At 35.8% G+C, this 14,377-nt stretch overlaps 4 protein-coding genes across 9 annotated transcripts; 2 read left to right on the top strand and 2 right to left on the bottom strand.

The window, feature by feature from the left end:
• The first annotated feature begins 641 nt into the window (after window positions 1-641).
• On the top strand, window positions 642-2,824 carry LOC117787782 (probable phospholipid hydroperoxide glutathione peroxidase). 2 transcript variants are annotated; one of them, XM_034626393.1, is made up of 3 exons: window positions 642-768; window positions 1,800-2,120; window positions 2,182-2,824. In XM_034626393.1, the coding sequence occupies exons 1-3, from the start codon at window positions 688-690 to the stop codon at window positions 2,371-2,373; spliced, it is 594 nt and encodes a 197-aa protein (XP_034482284.1). In that variant the 5' UTR covers window positions 642-687; the 3' UTR covers window positions 2,374-2,824. The 2 variants fall into 2 exon arrangements, with proteins under 2 accessions (XP_034482284.1, XP_034482283.1); XM_034626392.1 differs by lacking the exon at window positions 642-768 and adding an exon at window positions 1,370-1,631.
• A 1,937-nt stretch (window positions 2,825-4,761) lies between these two features.
• On the bottom strand, window positions 4,762-9,718 carry LOC117787783 (vesicle-associated membrane protein 2). 4 transcript variants are annotated; one of them, XR_004617698.1, is made up of 7 exons: window positions 9,442-9,718; window positions 9,029-9,067; window positions 8,235-8,385; window positions 8,007-8,165; window positions 7,896-7,947; window positions 6,438-6,542; window positions 5,075-5,139 (listed from the first exon to the last, which is right to left on the bottom strand). XR_004617698.1 is itself a non-coding variant. In XM_034626394.1 (6 exons), exons 2-6 carry the CDS (start codon window positions 9,055-9,057, stop codon window positions 5,880-5,882), a joined length of 666 nt encoding a protein of 221 aa, XP_034482285.1. In that variant the 5' UTR covers window positions 9,058-9,067; window positions 9,442-9,718; the 3' UTR covers window positions 5,830-5,879. The 4 variants fall into 4 exon arrangements, 3 of the variants coding, with proteins under 3 accessions (XP_034482288.1, XP_034482285.1, XP_034482287.1); XM_034626394.1 differs by lacking the exons at window positions 5,075-5,139; window positions 6,438-6,542 and adding an exon at window positions 5,830-6,154; XM_034626397.1 differs by lacking the exons at window positions 6,438-6,542; window positions 9,442-9,718 and having other exon boundaries at window positions 4,762-5,139.
• A 144-nt stretch (window positions 9,719-9,862) lies between these two features.
• Window positions 9,863-11,802, bottom strand: LOC117787780 (methyltransferase-like protein). 2 transcript variants are annotated; one of them, XM_034626390.1, is made up of 3 exons: window positions 11,499-11,802; window positions 10,459-11,443; window positions 9,863-9,980 (listed from the first exon to the last, which is right to left on the bottom strand). In XM_034626390.1, the coding sequence occupies exons 1-2, from the start codon at window positions 11,705-11,707 to the stop codon at window positions 10,633-10,635; spliced, it is 1,020 nt and encodes a 339-aa protein (XP_034482281.1). In that variant the 5' UTR covers window positions 11,708-11,802; the 3' UTR covers window positions 9,863-9,980; window positions 10,459-10,632. The 2 variants fall into 2 exon arrangements, with proteins under 2 accessions (XP_034482281.1, XP_034482282.1); XM_034626391.1 differs by having other exon boundaries at window positions 11,623-11,801.
• An 82-nt stretch (window positions 11,803-11,884) lies between these two features.
• Window positions 11,885-13,054, top strand: LOC117787784 (protein big brother). The gene has a single exon (XM_034626398.1). The coding sequence runs from the start codon at window positions 12,089-12,091 to the stop codon at window positions 12,731-12,733; it is 645 nt and encodes a 214-aa protein (XP_034482289.1). The 5' UTR covers window positions 11,885-12,088; the 3' UTR covers window positions 12,734-13,054.
• The last annotated feature ends 1,323 nt before the right edge of the window (window positions 13,055-14,377 follow it).

Below are 14,377 nucleotides of genomic sequence, written 5' to 3'. Positions count from 1 at the left end.
TAATTTGATGAAAATTTAAAATTCGAAATTAGATAATGTGAAGTAAAAACATTTTAATGAAGGTTTGAAATTCGTCAACCCCATGAAAGAAAAGTTTCAAATTTAGTTCCAAAAAAATGTCAAAATATCGACAAAATTTAAACAAAAATTCTGCAAAATTTTAAAAATTAAATAAAAATAAGGTGAATTTTCTTGGTTGCAACCAAATTTTTAATTTGATTAAATTAGAACAAGTTGCCAGATCGGGTAATTTTGTAGGGTGGCAGCCTATCGGTCGGGTGACAGCGTTATTCTGCCAGCTGGCAGCACTGTCTCTCTACTATTTATCTCAAAATAGAACAGTGCGGCCGGTCAGTTTCAATTTGAGCTTCAAAACAAAACCATTACAAAAAAAAAGTAAGCAAAAAAGTTACACACTCATTGGTGAAATCGTAAATAAGCATACTTTTGGTTTATTTGCTGTGAGATTATCTGATCAAAGAGCATAGCAGGTGACATTTACCACTTCATGTACTTTGTACCCTGCGGCCCTTGAGTGTGTTGCATATCAGCGTGAGCTTGCAGAATTTTTATTGGCACAGCTGCTGTCACTGTCTGATTACATGCATACAACATACATATATTTATATTGATTTCAATTGTAAAGGACTTATATTGTGAAATTGTGTAGTTGTCATTTTAAAGACAATGGCTGGTCGTTCAATAATATCGTTTCTGCTCGGTGCACTGGCCACTGCCTTGGGCACTTACATCTACTTAACCATGCAAGTAATTACAACTTCAATCAACGATAATAACGCTACGATAATTATCGTAATTATAATCACTGGTCTACTTATATCGTTATACGATATTCATTTGCATGCTAAATTAACGTATAAGGGTAATCTTATCGACGCATATCTCGCACGCACACATTCAAGTAAAATATGTACATACGAAATTAGGAACAGTGAGTCATGTATTTGTTTTGACAACAATTATTATTATTTTGTTAAAGTGGCTTTAAATAAGTTGATTATTTTCTGAAAATAAATAAATATCTAAATTTAGTTGTTTGTCAAAATAATTACTTGTCTTACTGTAATGTCTACGAGTTTTATTCTAATTTTATTATAGTGAACTATTTAAAAAAAAAAAATGGTAAATTTAGTTCTTTGTCAAAATAATTACTTGTCATACTATTATGTCGACTCAATCGTAGTTTCCCGTTGACCTTGACCTTGATGTATTGTGCACTGTCGGTGAATACGATGCGGCATTTTCCGACTATTCTAGACTTTGCGACTGTTGCTTTTGTTGCGCTTATGACCGACTGATAACCTAGATATGAATGTGTATTTGCAGCCAAGCAGGAATTGTTATTAATTATGAATATCAGATACATTCAAAACATAACGCAGCAAGCTTTCAAGTGCTCGAAGTTAACGGCAAGAATCTCAACAACAACAACTCTCACAACACCAACAACAAGAAGCTTTGCAGTGCAGCAATCGATATCGATGAATGCAGTTCAGTTCAATCGGTGTCATCGCTATTGCGTTGTCCTTTTCCCATTGGTCGCCCTTTGCAGCAGTGTCAATTGTGCTGCGGATTTAACAACGAAGTCACAATACTCTACAGCAGCTGCCGTGAGTAGTTTGTGTAGTTGTTTGGACTAATTCTAATCAAAATAGCTTTACTAAACCGTTGTTTATTGCCCACTGTTGCTTGCTTGCTTGTTTATCCTTTGCTCTAAGACAGTTGCTACTATAATTCACTCATTAATCAGTTGTATTAAATTTTCTATGCTTTTCCAGCTCGACATGTCGAATGAGGATTACAAGAGCGCTACGTCCATCTACGATTTTACCGTAAAGGACACACACGGCAATGATGTCTCGCTGGAAAAGTACAAGGGCAAGGTCGTCCTGGTGGTCAACATCGCCTCAAAGTGTGGTTTGACCAAGAATAACTATCAGAAACTGACCGATCTGAAGGAGAAGTACGGTGAACGTGGCCTGACCATTTTGAATTTCCCCTGCAATCAGTTTAACTCCCAAATGCCCGAGGCTGATGGTGAGGCCATGGTTTGTCACCTGCGTGACTCCAAGGCTGACATTGGAGAACTGTTTGCCAAGGTATAACTTTAATAATTCTATATAAATTATGCAAATTGTCTAATATTTCTCATATTGATAGGTCAAAGTGAATGGAGATGACGCCGCACCTTTGTACAAGTATCTCAAGTCCAAGCAGACCGGCACTTTGGGCAGCGGCATCAAATGGAACTTTACCAAATTCCTGGTTAACAAGGAAGGCATCCCAATTAACCGCTATGCACCCACCACAGATCCCATGGACATTGCCAAGGATATTGAGAAAGAGCTGTAGATCTCTAGCTTTATAAGCACTTTACGATATACGATATACGACTTTCTATAAATTATATAGCTTTTGTCATGCCTTTTTTAACGGCATTAACTTATAAACTTAAAACTTAGTCATGTAGCTGGTCAAATGCAGTGCATGTTTAAATTGTAACCGTATTTATGGTTTTCAAATCAAACAATCTTTAATAAACTTCAATAATGTTTAATTGTTAAATGGAGATGTTAATAACTTACCTCCATAATGGCCAATCGCGCCTGTCGATAGAGTTTGGCTAATATGCCCATGTTCATGATAACGCCGGATCCTTCTTTGTTGGTCATGCGGACCAGATTATAATCTATCCAGACCATGTCATGCTCGTGATTCGTCATAAAATATATTGATATATATATATGTGAGTTATCCTGTAATAAAGCAGTGTATTTTGTTCTACTTTCAGAACTAACTGAAATTTAAAATTGAATTTTTTTCGGAAATACAAAAATCTATGTGTAAACTACGCTACAATTTTATATGCTTAACAAAGTTTTACTTACATTTCAGCTTTGAAAAAAATAAAGTAAACTATTGCAGTTGAAGTGAAACAGTCTTATTAATTTTTGGTTTTTTGTTTATTTATTTATTTAAATAATTATGTATTTTCTGGGTGCAATTAATCATTAAATTAATTAGTATTATTATTGTTTATATAAGGTTCATATATATTTATACGTATATATATGTATAATTATATATCGACTTCAATTTTTACTTTTTTGGTTGTCATCTTCTCTTAGTTTTCCTTTTAGCCATCTTTTCTACTCATCGTTTTCATTAACATTTTATTTGTTTTTTGTTGTGAAATCAACTTGCTAAATTTGTTTAAACATATACACATACAATTGTTGTTCTTTCTGTTTTTTTAGTGGGCTTCTCTGGTAAGTACATACATTAAGTAATTTATCATTCAGTATTCTATTGTGTTTTACGGAAATAAAATCAAAATAATAATTAGAAACGCTTTTCTATGTACTGCACAAACAGAAAAACACAAACAACTTTCGCTATTTAGAATACAAGTGAGTATTGTTATTTATTTAGTTATTAGTTAAGTTTAGTCATAGTTGTTAAATGTTTATATGCATGTGAAGTGTATGTAGGTATGTGTGTGTGAATGTTTGTGGCTGCATTTGTAACGTATTTAGTTAGTTTTGAACAAGATTCTATAAATATTAAGCAATTGGCGACATATTGTACACGCTACGAATATTGCTAAAATACCTGCACATTGATTTCTAGATTTTCCAAATTTTCATCATCATTTTTTCGTTTTTATTTTATTTCTTTTTTTTAAGTATTTTTTGGTTTCTCTTGTGCCCCTTATTTTGGGCACTTTGGGCAGGCGCTTGTTTAATTGTTAATACGTTGATTGTTTATAGTATTTATGTGAATGTATTTGTTTTGACAAATTTATATGAATTTTTTCGGTTTTTCAATTTTCAAGTGGAGTATGAAGTGTAATTCCTATATATCGTATCGTATAGATGTTATATATAGTATATGCTCTAAGTAATTCCCATTTTGTTTTGAAATCAATAGCCAAATACATATCTTGTTTAATTTATTATAATTATTATTATTATTCATAACATTGAAATATACATAGAATTCCTTTGCTGTTTTTTTTTTGTCAAATTAAATAATCAACAAATTGTGTGAGAAGCGCTTAATTTAATCGTTGAACTGTTTGGTATTTATCTTTTTCCTTTATTTAACTGAAAATCGCAAATAAACAATTTATTATTGATTTTTTTTGTATATTTTTGCTAATGTTTTTTTTTGTTATTGTTGTTCAATCTTCGTTTCATTTGACTACATTTGCTTTTTTAATATGTTGCACAGTAATACATTTATTTAATTTATTTCTAGATAAGTAATTTTTTTATCATTCTCCTCTGTGGCTTCATTTTTTATCATTTTTTACTTTTTGGATTATACATTTCAAATATATTTGTAACTTTTTGTTTTAGTTAGGAACAAAAGCTTAGATTTTGTCTAAAGTTTGTTCGAAATTTCATGTTTGTTAGCTAAGGAAACTGAGTTCAAAGAGCTGCGAATGCGAAAATTTGGGAAGCAACCTGAACCTTGACCTTAAAACTGGCGCTCCTTGTTGCCAGCACAGAGGGTTAAGTAAGTATTAAGTACAATATATGTATATTAGCATTTATTTATATATATATTTAATATATATTCATATATATAAGTTATATGCATGAAATAATGTAACCATAAACAAATTAGCAACAACTTTAATTTGTCCGGAGCGTCTTTTAGATTTGTGTATTATAATTATTTATTATTAATATTATGAGTCATAATTTTTACTTAAAATGTTTTGCTGCATTTTTCTTGTAATGCCTCTCTGTTAGTACAAGTTTTACGTAGAAATTATTATGTTTTGCAATTCTCGAGATTTTTTCTAGTTTAACTGAGTTTCATTTTCTTATTTTTGTTTTCTGTTTTCTGTTCTTTTAGATGTCATTGTAGAAACATTCTTTTGGCTTTATAAGTAAATGCCATCCATAATTACTTATACGCCACCATGCTCCGCTTTGGCCGCTTCCCCTGCCCCTGAAACTGCCCCAGCCCCAGCTCCAGGTCCGTTGTCCACCAGGGCCGGTTGTTCTGCAGCGGGTTGTGGCCCTTGGGCCGGGGGTGGTGGACGATAGGGATACTGTTGGTAATATGGCGGCTGTTCCGGTTCGCCTCCAATGAAGCCAAGTTTATCTTGAGAGAGAAAATAGTTTATTAGTCTCTAATAATAATAAAATGATTTGATCAATTTCGATTTGATCAATTGAATGACAATTACATAGATACAAATATACGAATATACGCCAAATATTTATATTTATATATGTATATGTATTTTACACTTTAATGAACTTTGATAGCTCAGTTTTGGAGGAAAGGGTGAATTATGTATTTGAAAGCATTATGAATCATCATAATAATATTAATGCAAGACATCATGAAAAGCTATTTTTAAGCGTAGAAGTTTTCATGTTTTCCACCCAACTGACAGTTTTTTTTTAATTTTATTTATTTTTCACATTCTGTTCAACTGTTGGTGCATTTAACTAAAGAAAAGTTGTTCATTTAAGTTAATTGGGAAAAAAAGTAAAATTCACATCAAAAACAACAACATCAATAATAATAAAAATTATAAAACACACACACTTAAATTTGAAAAAAGAAAAAAGTTTTTGCGTACGAAATAACGGTTAGTTGATTCACATACATGCAGCTAAAATGATAAATATCGATTAATAATCGATAAGCACACGTGTAAAGCCATGTAAATTGTTGTTGTTGCTGTTTGCTTACAGTGTTCGATAATTATCGTAATCTGATTTTGAATTTGAAAACAAAGTGTGAAATGTTTTTTCTAGTTGTTGTTGGTTCTATTATTTTTTCTGTTGTGCTGTTGGTTTTGGTTGTTGTTCTTGTTGTTGGTGTTGAGCGTTTTATTGTCCTGTCGCCACGTCATCCTTGGGACTCGGTGGGTCATCGGTCAATTTCTCAGCCAATGGAGTTTTCTCGAGTGTCGTTGGTGGTTCGGATTTGATTTGATTTGTGTGTTGTGATGGTGGTAGTGGTGGTGGTTGTTGTTGTTGTTGTTGTGGTGCTGATGCTGGTGCTGTTACTGATACTGGTGCAGATGCAGGTGCGGATGCAGGTGCATGAACCTGCTGCAAAGCAGGAGATGGAGTATCACCAGCATCATCCGACATGAAAGGTTCTACGAGAAATTGTTCAATTGCAATTTTTTGAAACAAGCCATTAAAGTGTGTGGAAATTTTCACTTGTATTGTGTTTTGGAAAGAAAGTCAGCTTGGATATTAACGTTAGATTTTAAGCTGTTTTTTTAAACAACCAAAAATTTTCGAAAAAAATCCGACATGACTTTTTTTCCCTACATAATTACGAAATTATTTCATATATAACTACTTGAAAACAATAGTAAATGTGATTTGTGCACCTAGCGATAAAGTATTTCTATTTTTCTCTGTTTTTCGGTTTACCTCAATTAAAATCAATCAAAAGTTAAAGAATTTCATATCATAATTGCTTATTGTTAATAATGTTTAAAGCTAAAGCTTGCACAAATTTTTATTCTTCGTCTTTCTCTGTAATTGTTGGAAAAAAAAACCATTTGGTGAGTGTACAGTAAATGTGGGCGTGGGCGTGGGCGGGACGTGGTTTATTGTGGCTGTGGTGAATGTTTAAAAATATTCAGTGTTTTAAAATAACAAAAAGAAAACATTTATAAACTATTAAGAAATAATATATTTATAATAAATCTGCAGTACTTTATGCATTTGCTATTTATTGACCAATTAACTTTGAGTTAAGTTTTGGGTTATGTTTAATCTACAATTACCATTTAAAGGGGAAGTTCAAGTTTGTGACAAAGGACATTGCGGCTGTTTGTTGTTGTTGTTGTATATCTGTAGTCTAGTACGCCAATACGAAACAAAAACAAGACAAAAACACTAAACAAACCACAAATTTAACGGTTTACGGATTACGGATAAGCTATTTCAACTATTTTAAGTACATTGAACTAAGGTTCCTACAATTACGGGTATAAATTAAATTTACTATAGATAACTCGGCCGTATTCGAGTATTACTTGATTTAAAGCGGACATAGGGTTTTCTGAGGTTGCTAACAACCCAAAACATTTAAATCAACACACATAAACAAAGATACGTTAATTTATTACAGGGTGTTTAAATTTACAACATAACAAAAACAACACACGGCCTTAAATCAAATTACCGAACCTGGTGCGTATGGGATCGTATGGAACCAGATGATGTTGAAGTTTTTTTTTTTTTTTCAAATTTAGATATTAATTTTTTTATATTACTGGTAGTTGGATTGTACATTGGATGCAATTGCTTGATCGATCGCTCGAATTTTCTTTCTTTCTCTTTTGTTATATTTTTTAAATTTTGTAATTGACAACAATTTTGGATAATTTCGTAAGGCGTCTATTTCAAATTCAGTACTTAAGCGAACGATGATCGTACGTACGACAGTTGGACTGTGAGTTTTCGTTCTACTCGTAGCAGTTGTTAAATGAGTTTGAATTTGATTTGATTCGATATTGTTGGGTTGATTTATAGCATTGCATTTGTAACTAAGTTACTAGTATTTGCTTATAGATAAGTTGTTTAGCAATCTACATAAAGTTACCTAGAGAAAAAAGTAGTGACGGAATATAAAATAAATAAACAAGAAACAAACGAATTTAGTTTTTGTGTATTCCAAATTAAAGCTAAATTTGTACTAAAATAAGTTTGTTTAAAATCAAAGGCAGTAAACAATATTTTTTTTGAAGGAATTGATGGATGTGTTAGTATTTTTTTGGGTCTGTGTGATTATAAGTTTATTTTTAGGGGTGTGTCTAGTTGTAGTTTTGTTTTTTTTTGATGTCAGAAGACAATCTAGGGATTTCCGCACGAATAACTTACTTGCTATAATGCCAACAATGACCAGTCCAATGACGCCCATTATGATCATCATCTGTAAGTAATTTTTTGGAGTTGAAATTTGTAAGTTAGATAAACAATTTGAAATCGAACCTTCAAGTTCTGCAACCAGAATTTTCGTTTTAGTTTTCCCGCCTGCTGTTCAAACTGCGAGGCACCCTGTTGCAAGGCATCTGCACGATCGTCCAGCTCGGAGAGTTTAGCATCTCGCTCCAGAACCTTCTCGACATTCGTGCGCATAATGTCAACAACCTGGAAAGGGATTTAGTTGATTTGAATACTAATGTATATCCGATTGAGTTGAGTTTAATAGGTACTCACCTCATCGACTTGGGCCTGCGTCTGTTGCAAGCGCTTTTGTGCCGCAATTTGTTGCGGATTGCGTGGTCCGCCCACAATCTCACCATCGCCACCCTCGCCGGCTGGTGGGCCATCGGTTGGTGGTGCATCGCCAGCTGCTGCAGCATCCGCCCTGTGGAGATGCGGAGTACGGAATACGCTCATTAGTCATCAATAATGGCATTGCTGAGGCTAATCAACTCCCCATGGAGATCTCAAATTAAGTACTGGGACTTGGGGACTCTTTTATTACACATGATATACAAGATACCTACATATGTGTGTGTCTGTATAGAGCTAAACAGTTAGTCAAGTAATTTATTTGACTAAGAAAAGTATTCATACAATTGTTTTTTTAGTTTTTAAAATAGTTAAATGCAGAAAACTCACAGGCAACAATAATAAAATAAAAACAAAAAAACAGTATAATGTGTAAAGAGAAGTCGGAATTTAATGTGGAATTTCGCTCAGATTATATGATATAAAAGGTTTTTTTTTTGTTGAAAATTTCATTAGAAAAATATTCATAAAAAGGGATTTTGCTTGGATAATGATAGGAGAAAACAGATTTAATGGAAAATCTCAGTTTTCTTCAGTTTTTTTAAGCCTTAAAATTAAAAAATAAAAAATAATTTTGTCAAAACAATTACTTGACTAGCTGTAGATATGTTTATATATATGTATGTTTGTGTGTGTGTGTGTTGTATGCTGGGTATGCAAAGTGCTCAAGTTTCTAGCCGGGCTACTCAAAGAGAGCTTTGGAGCAAGGCACTTACTGTTCCTTATTCTTGTCTTTCTTGCCCATTTTAGAGGCTCTTGAGTGGGCAGCATAGCAAGTAGTAGTATTAAAAATATTATTTATACATTCAATTCGTTTATTTTTCTTTTACAAGTGTAGCTGGAAAATACATGGGCATATTAAAAGGCTGACTCATGACAGTGCACGACAAAAGAACACAACTTTATCGATTTTGCGGTGCGGGAAAATGCCATGTGATGCCACACGGACCTGGACTTGGATATGGACATTGTCCACAGTATTTTGGTCGAGACAAAGATCAACATTTTAATGCAAACTATTCATGCATACATATGTATATGTTTGTATTATTTTAAATGTATCACAAATAATTTCCATTGAAATGCTCAAAGAGAGAAAGAAAGAAATCAATAATTTGCCATCACTTACATTGCTTTCTGTTTGTTGTTGTGTTTGTTGCTGCTATTGTTGTTGTATTAACAAATTTGAACGTCGCCTGCGTCTCGCACTGTGTCCGTGTCCGTGTCCCGTGGACTTTTTACTGCACTTGCCCAAACGTCTTTCACTTGAGAGCGCTGTTTTGGTTGCGGGGGTTGCTGTCGGCGATGGTTGCGGGGGGGCGAAGGAATGGGCAGGTGCTGGGTGCAGCGTTCGTTGTTTTTGTTATCGATGCCTACGCGCTCTCTCTGCTCTCTTGCACGCTTTCTCGCTCGCTGGACGTTACACTCTCGCTCTGCTTCTTGTAAGCTTTTCTCAACAAATCGTCAATGAATTTGCGCTCAACTCAACGCACACGCTCTCTCGCACACAGACACAAAGTGGGGGACACTGCCAGAGATGTATGAGTGTGTTTTTTTTTGTAAATGTGTGTGTGTATGTGCGGGTTCCACTTGCCACGACAGCCTTTTGCAGCGGAGCGCTCTACAAAGGAATTCTTCACTGGCTCGGTCGGTGTGTGTGTGTTGAAACTGTTGTGGATAGAGAACAGAAATAGTTACAACTATTTATAGTATAACAGTCATTATGTTTATTTCGCTTTAAATGCTTAAGTTAACTATTTAAATAGGGACTAACGCCCGCCCACACACCACTTTAATTAATTCTCAATATTTTCTTAAAAAACACAATTTTTCAATTTTTTATTGCATACTTGCAGGCGCACTTTAAGCCACAATAAATATTGCTACCGAATTCTTTTGTATGCGTTGTAAACTACTTTGGCTAGTGGCAAATTTTTTGCTATTGCAAAAGGAAAAATCAATGAAATTTTTACACAACAACTTTTTTTGGATTAGCCAACTTCAACGCTTTTGTTTAATAAATTTTCAACTTTTTCTGAGCTATAGTCTGTAGAATTTAACATTGGCAACACTTATTTCAAGAGTATAATATATTTAAATACTAAATGAATTAAATTTACGCAGCACAAGGAAAATTTTCACTTACGACGTTTTTAGCCAACTGCGAAAACTTGCAGCTTTCTTAACTGTTATGTGTATTTGGGAAAAAAGCTCATTGAAGAAGGACGAGAGCGAAAAGCTTTCAAAATTAAAATGTAACGAGTAGCTTTTTGACTGTTGACTTAATATTTAACGAGTAGAAATCGGTTAGATTTCGGGTTTAAAGAGGTTTACGGAATTTCGTCTGTATCCATACACGGTACATTTTAAGACATCGTCCACGATTGACCTGTAATCGTCGATCCACAATTAGCTGCTCCTCCTGCAAGCCCGCCTTCTGGAACATGTCCCGCAGCTCCTGCTCGGTGAAGAAGTAAACCATGGTGCCATCGCCACGAACGTAGAAATTATCCTCCAGGCACTTGCCGCTCTTGAAGCGCAACTGCGCCAGGTCATAGCGACCGTAGTCCCTAAAGACCAGAAGACCACCTGGCTTCAGATAACGATAGCAGTTCTCCAACACCTGCTGCATCTTGGCGGGCTCAATGGCCGACAGCACAAAGATCATCACAATGATGTCCTGGGAGTTCTCCTCAAAGGGCACCTGCCACTGCTCCTGTGTGGCATCCATTACAAACACCTCACAGCGTTTGGCATCGAACTGTTGCTGATTGCGCAGGATTTCAATTGCTCGCTCTGAGAAGTCACATCCATAGATCCGCAGCTGCGTCTCTGTGCTGTACTGAAGTATGGGCAGTATGGTATTACCAACGCCGCAGCCCAATTCGAATATGCTCCGGGGCTGTGACTGTTCGTTGGCTTGCAGGGGTGCTAGCTCGGGGAACTCTGTGAACAGCCAGTGGCGATCCTTGAAGAATCGGTTGTCGTGTATGCCATAAAACGAATCCCAGAACTTGGGCGCATCCGTTTGGAAACGTTCCCGCTGATCGTCGCTCATTTTCAGCGTCGAATTCTTTTCAACAGCTGCTTGTGCCGCCTGCTCCTGCTCCGTATCCCATTCCACGTGGTCCCTGTAAATTAAAGTTTAGAATGTGTGTGAGTGGTTAACTGAGGAAATCTGTATACCATGCATTAAACTCAAACACCTCCCGCGCATCGCTGAGTATCCGTCCACCAGCTCCACTTGGTTTCTTGCGCTGGCGAGTGTGTTCCCAAGTTTTGCTGGCCAAATTCCGTTGCAGATATTTACCAAGCGTTGTGCTTAAAAACGTCGGCGTCATCCTTGAGTAAACGTGTGCCGAACTGAGGGCGCTTCTCATTGTCACCAGCATCATCTAAAGCCTGGCTCGTTTCGCTCATAATAAGTTCTCCAAAGAGGTTAATTCCCAAAATTACAATTGTAAACAAACAAACGCTGAGGTCATATGGAGCGCGGAACTGCCAACTCGTTTTAATAGTCATGCCGCAACAAAAAAAACGGGATGGCAGGCTCGCCGTTTAGGTGGCAGCGCCAAATGTATCGACGGTCTATCGGTCGACCGCCACAGCTTATCGGTTAGTATAACAAAACCGCAAGTATTTTTTGTTGTATGCGTTGTTGTTTCTGCAGCAAATTGAAATTATAAATAAATCAAGGCACAAAAAGCGCCAAAAGTTAAAAAAACACCAAAACTTTATTGTATTGTGCGTATAGAGAAAAGAGAAAACCTAGCAAGATGATGAACGAGGCAGCAGCACTGGCCAACATGATACCCTACGACACAATTGGACTCTACGAGCAACCGAAGCCCCGTTTCATCTTTAAGATGCCTCGAGTGGTGCCCGATCAGAAGTCCAAGTTCGAGAGTGACGAGCTCTTCCGTCGCCTAAGTCGCGAGAGTGAGATACGCTACACGGGCTATCGGGAGCGGAGCATTGAGGAGCGTCAGGTGCGCTTCATGAACGGATGTCGCGAGGGACACACGGAGACGAGTTTTGTGGCATCGGGAACGAATCTGCAGCTGGTGTTCAATGCCAATCAGAATCCCTATGTGCACGACAAGGAGTGTGATTTTGACAAGGAGCACGGCAAGGTGCACATCAAGTCCTATTTCATTATGAACGGCGTCTGTGTGCGTTTCCGTGGCTGGTTGGATCTGGAGCGTTTGGATGGCGTTGGTTGCTTGGAATACGACGAACGACGAGCCACGCATGAGGATTTGATACTACGTGATCAGATTGATCGCTATAATCAGCGGCTGCGCGAGTTTGAGGACACCAAGCGCGCCTACCGCGACAATCGCCAGGATGAGATGGAGGCGGTGCGTCGGGGAGTCGCCTCCGGCGGCATTGGTGTGGGCGCCAGTATGTGGCGACGTTAGTTGGACTTTTGGACGGCAGCGTCGCCGTCAACAGCAGCACAGCAACAACAACAGCAGCATGAGACTCAATTTGCAAATACTCAATACTTTATGGATAACTAAGGACTTAGGATTGCTCTTATCCATGTCCATGTCAGACTCGAAATGAATATGATCACGGATATATATAGTTATTAAAAAACGCTCGAATATGCTCCTAGAATTAGTATTAACACTTAGTAAACTTGTATTAAACATTACTATTTCATGTGAATTATAGTGACGTATATATTTATATTTAAACAGTATACAAAATAAACTTACGCATAAATATTTATATCAGATATTTCCAGCACACATGACGCAGTATAATTCTGCTGAAATGCAGTTTACATCATTAATAAAAATATATATGTATGTTTTTAAGCAAATCAAAATCAAGCGACTAATTATTAAAAAATGTTTATTGATTTTTATGACTAACCACATATTTTATATGGGAAATTGAAGCAGCTTCGATTGTATCTCCACTCTGAGTTCGTCTTCAGAAATTCACAATTTGTATTGGAAAAAATCATGTCAAGTTAGACAAAAATCTTGGCTTGTAAAGTCGCTAGATCCAAAGTCAGATCAACTTCAAACTTTCATTACTTTGTCAAAACTAAACCGATTTTTAAGCGGAATGTCATTTTGGTCAAAGATTGACCTCTTAATTGATTCTGCATCAAAATATTACTAACTTAAAAAATTAAATTTTTTGGTCATCACTGTGAATTTTTTCCATACTTACCCCTTAACACTTTACCTTAAACTTCAAACTGTCATAACTTTTCCAAAACTTGACAGATTTTCATGCGGAATATCAGTTTGATCATTATTTGGCCCCTAAATTGATTCTGCATCAAAAGTTTACTAGCTTAAAAAATTGCATTTTTTGGTCATCACTGTGAATTTTTTCCATACCTACCCCTTGACACTTTATCTTAAACTTCAAACTGTCATAACTTTGCCAAAACTTGACCGATTTTCATGCGGAATATCAGTTTGATCATTATTTGGCCCCTAAATTGATTCTGCATCAAAATTTTACTAGCTTAAAAAATTGCATTTTTTGGTCATCACTGTGAATTTTTTCCATACCTACCCCTTGACACTTTATCTTAAACTTCAAACTGTCATAACTTTGCCAAAACTTGACAGATTTTCATGCGGAATATCAGTTTGATCATTATTTGGCCCCTAAATTGATTCTGCATCAAAATTTTACTAGCTTAAAATTGCATTTTTGGTCATCACTGTGAATTTTTTCCATACCTACCCTTGACACTTTATCTTAAACTTCAAACTGTCATAACTTTGCCAAAACTTGACCGATTTTCATGCGGAATATCAGTTTGATCATTATTTGGCCCTAAATTGATTCTGCATCAAAATTTAACTAGCTTAAAAATTGCATTTTTGGTCATCACTGTGAATTTTTCCATACCTACCCCTTGACACTTTATCTTAAACTTCAAACTGTCATAACTTTGCCAAAACTTGACCGATTTTCATGCGGAATATCAGTTTGATCATTATTTGGCCCCTAAATTGATTCTGCATCAAAATTTTACTAGCTTAAAAAATTAAATTTTTTGGTCATCACTGTGAATTTTTTCCATACTT

The sequence above is a fragment of the Drosophila innubila genome, assembly GCF_004354385.1.
Source record: "Drosophila innubila isolate TH190305 chromosome 3L unlocalized genomic scaffold, UK_Dinn_1.0 0_D_3L, whole genome shotgun sequence".
NCBI classification, from domain to species: domain Eukaryota; kingdom Metazoa; phylum Arthropoda; class Insecta; order Diptera; family Drosophilidae; genus Drosophila; species Drosophila innubila.
The sequence above is the reverse complement of the archived record's forward strand: the minus strand, read 5'-3'. Positions and strand labels throughout refer to the sequence as shown.

Coding starts and splice junctions, on each gene's coding strand:
- LOC117787784 (XM_034626398.1), top strand. CDS start 12,089: ATGATGAACGAGGCAGCAGCACTGGCCAACATGATACCCTACGACACA.
- LOC117787783 (XM_034626394.1), bottom strand. CDS start 9,057: ATGGGCAAGAAAGACAAGAATAAGGAACA. Junction 8,386..9,028: donor AAAGACAAGAATAAGGAACA/GTAAGTGCCTTG, acceptor GCATCTCCACAG/GGCGGATGCTGCAGCAGCTG. Junction 7,948..8,006: donor TCTGGTTGCAGAACTTGAAG/GTTCGATTTCAA, acceptor AATTACTTACAG/ATGATGATCATAATGGGCGT.
- LOC117787780 (XM_034626390.1), bottom strand. CDS start 11,707: ATGATGCTGGTGACAATGAGAAGCGCCCTCAGTTCGGCACACGTTTAC. Junction 11,444..11,498: donor GTGTTTGAGTTTAATGCATG/GTATACAGATTT, acceptor TTTAATTTACAG/GGACCACGTGGAATGGGATA.
- LOC117787782 (XM_034626392.1), top strand. CDS start 1,371: ATGAATATCAGATACATTCAAAACATAACGCAGCAAGCTTTCAAGTGC. Junction 1,632..1,799: donor AATACTCTACAGCAGCTGCC/GTGAGTAGTTTG, acceptor ATGCTTTTCCAG/CTCGACATGTCGAATGAGGA. Junction 2,121..2,181: donor TTGGAGAACTGTTTGCCAAG/GTATAACTTTAA, acceptor TCATATTGATAG/GTCAAAGTGAATGGAGATGA.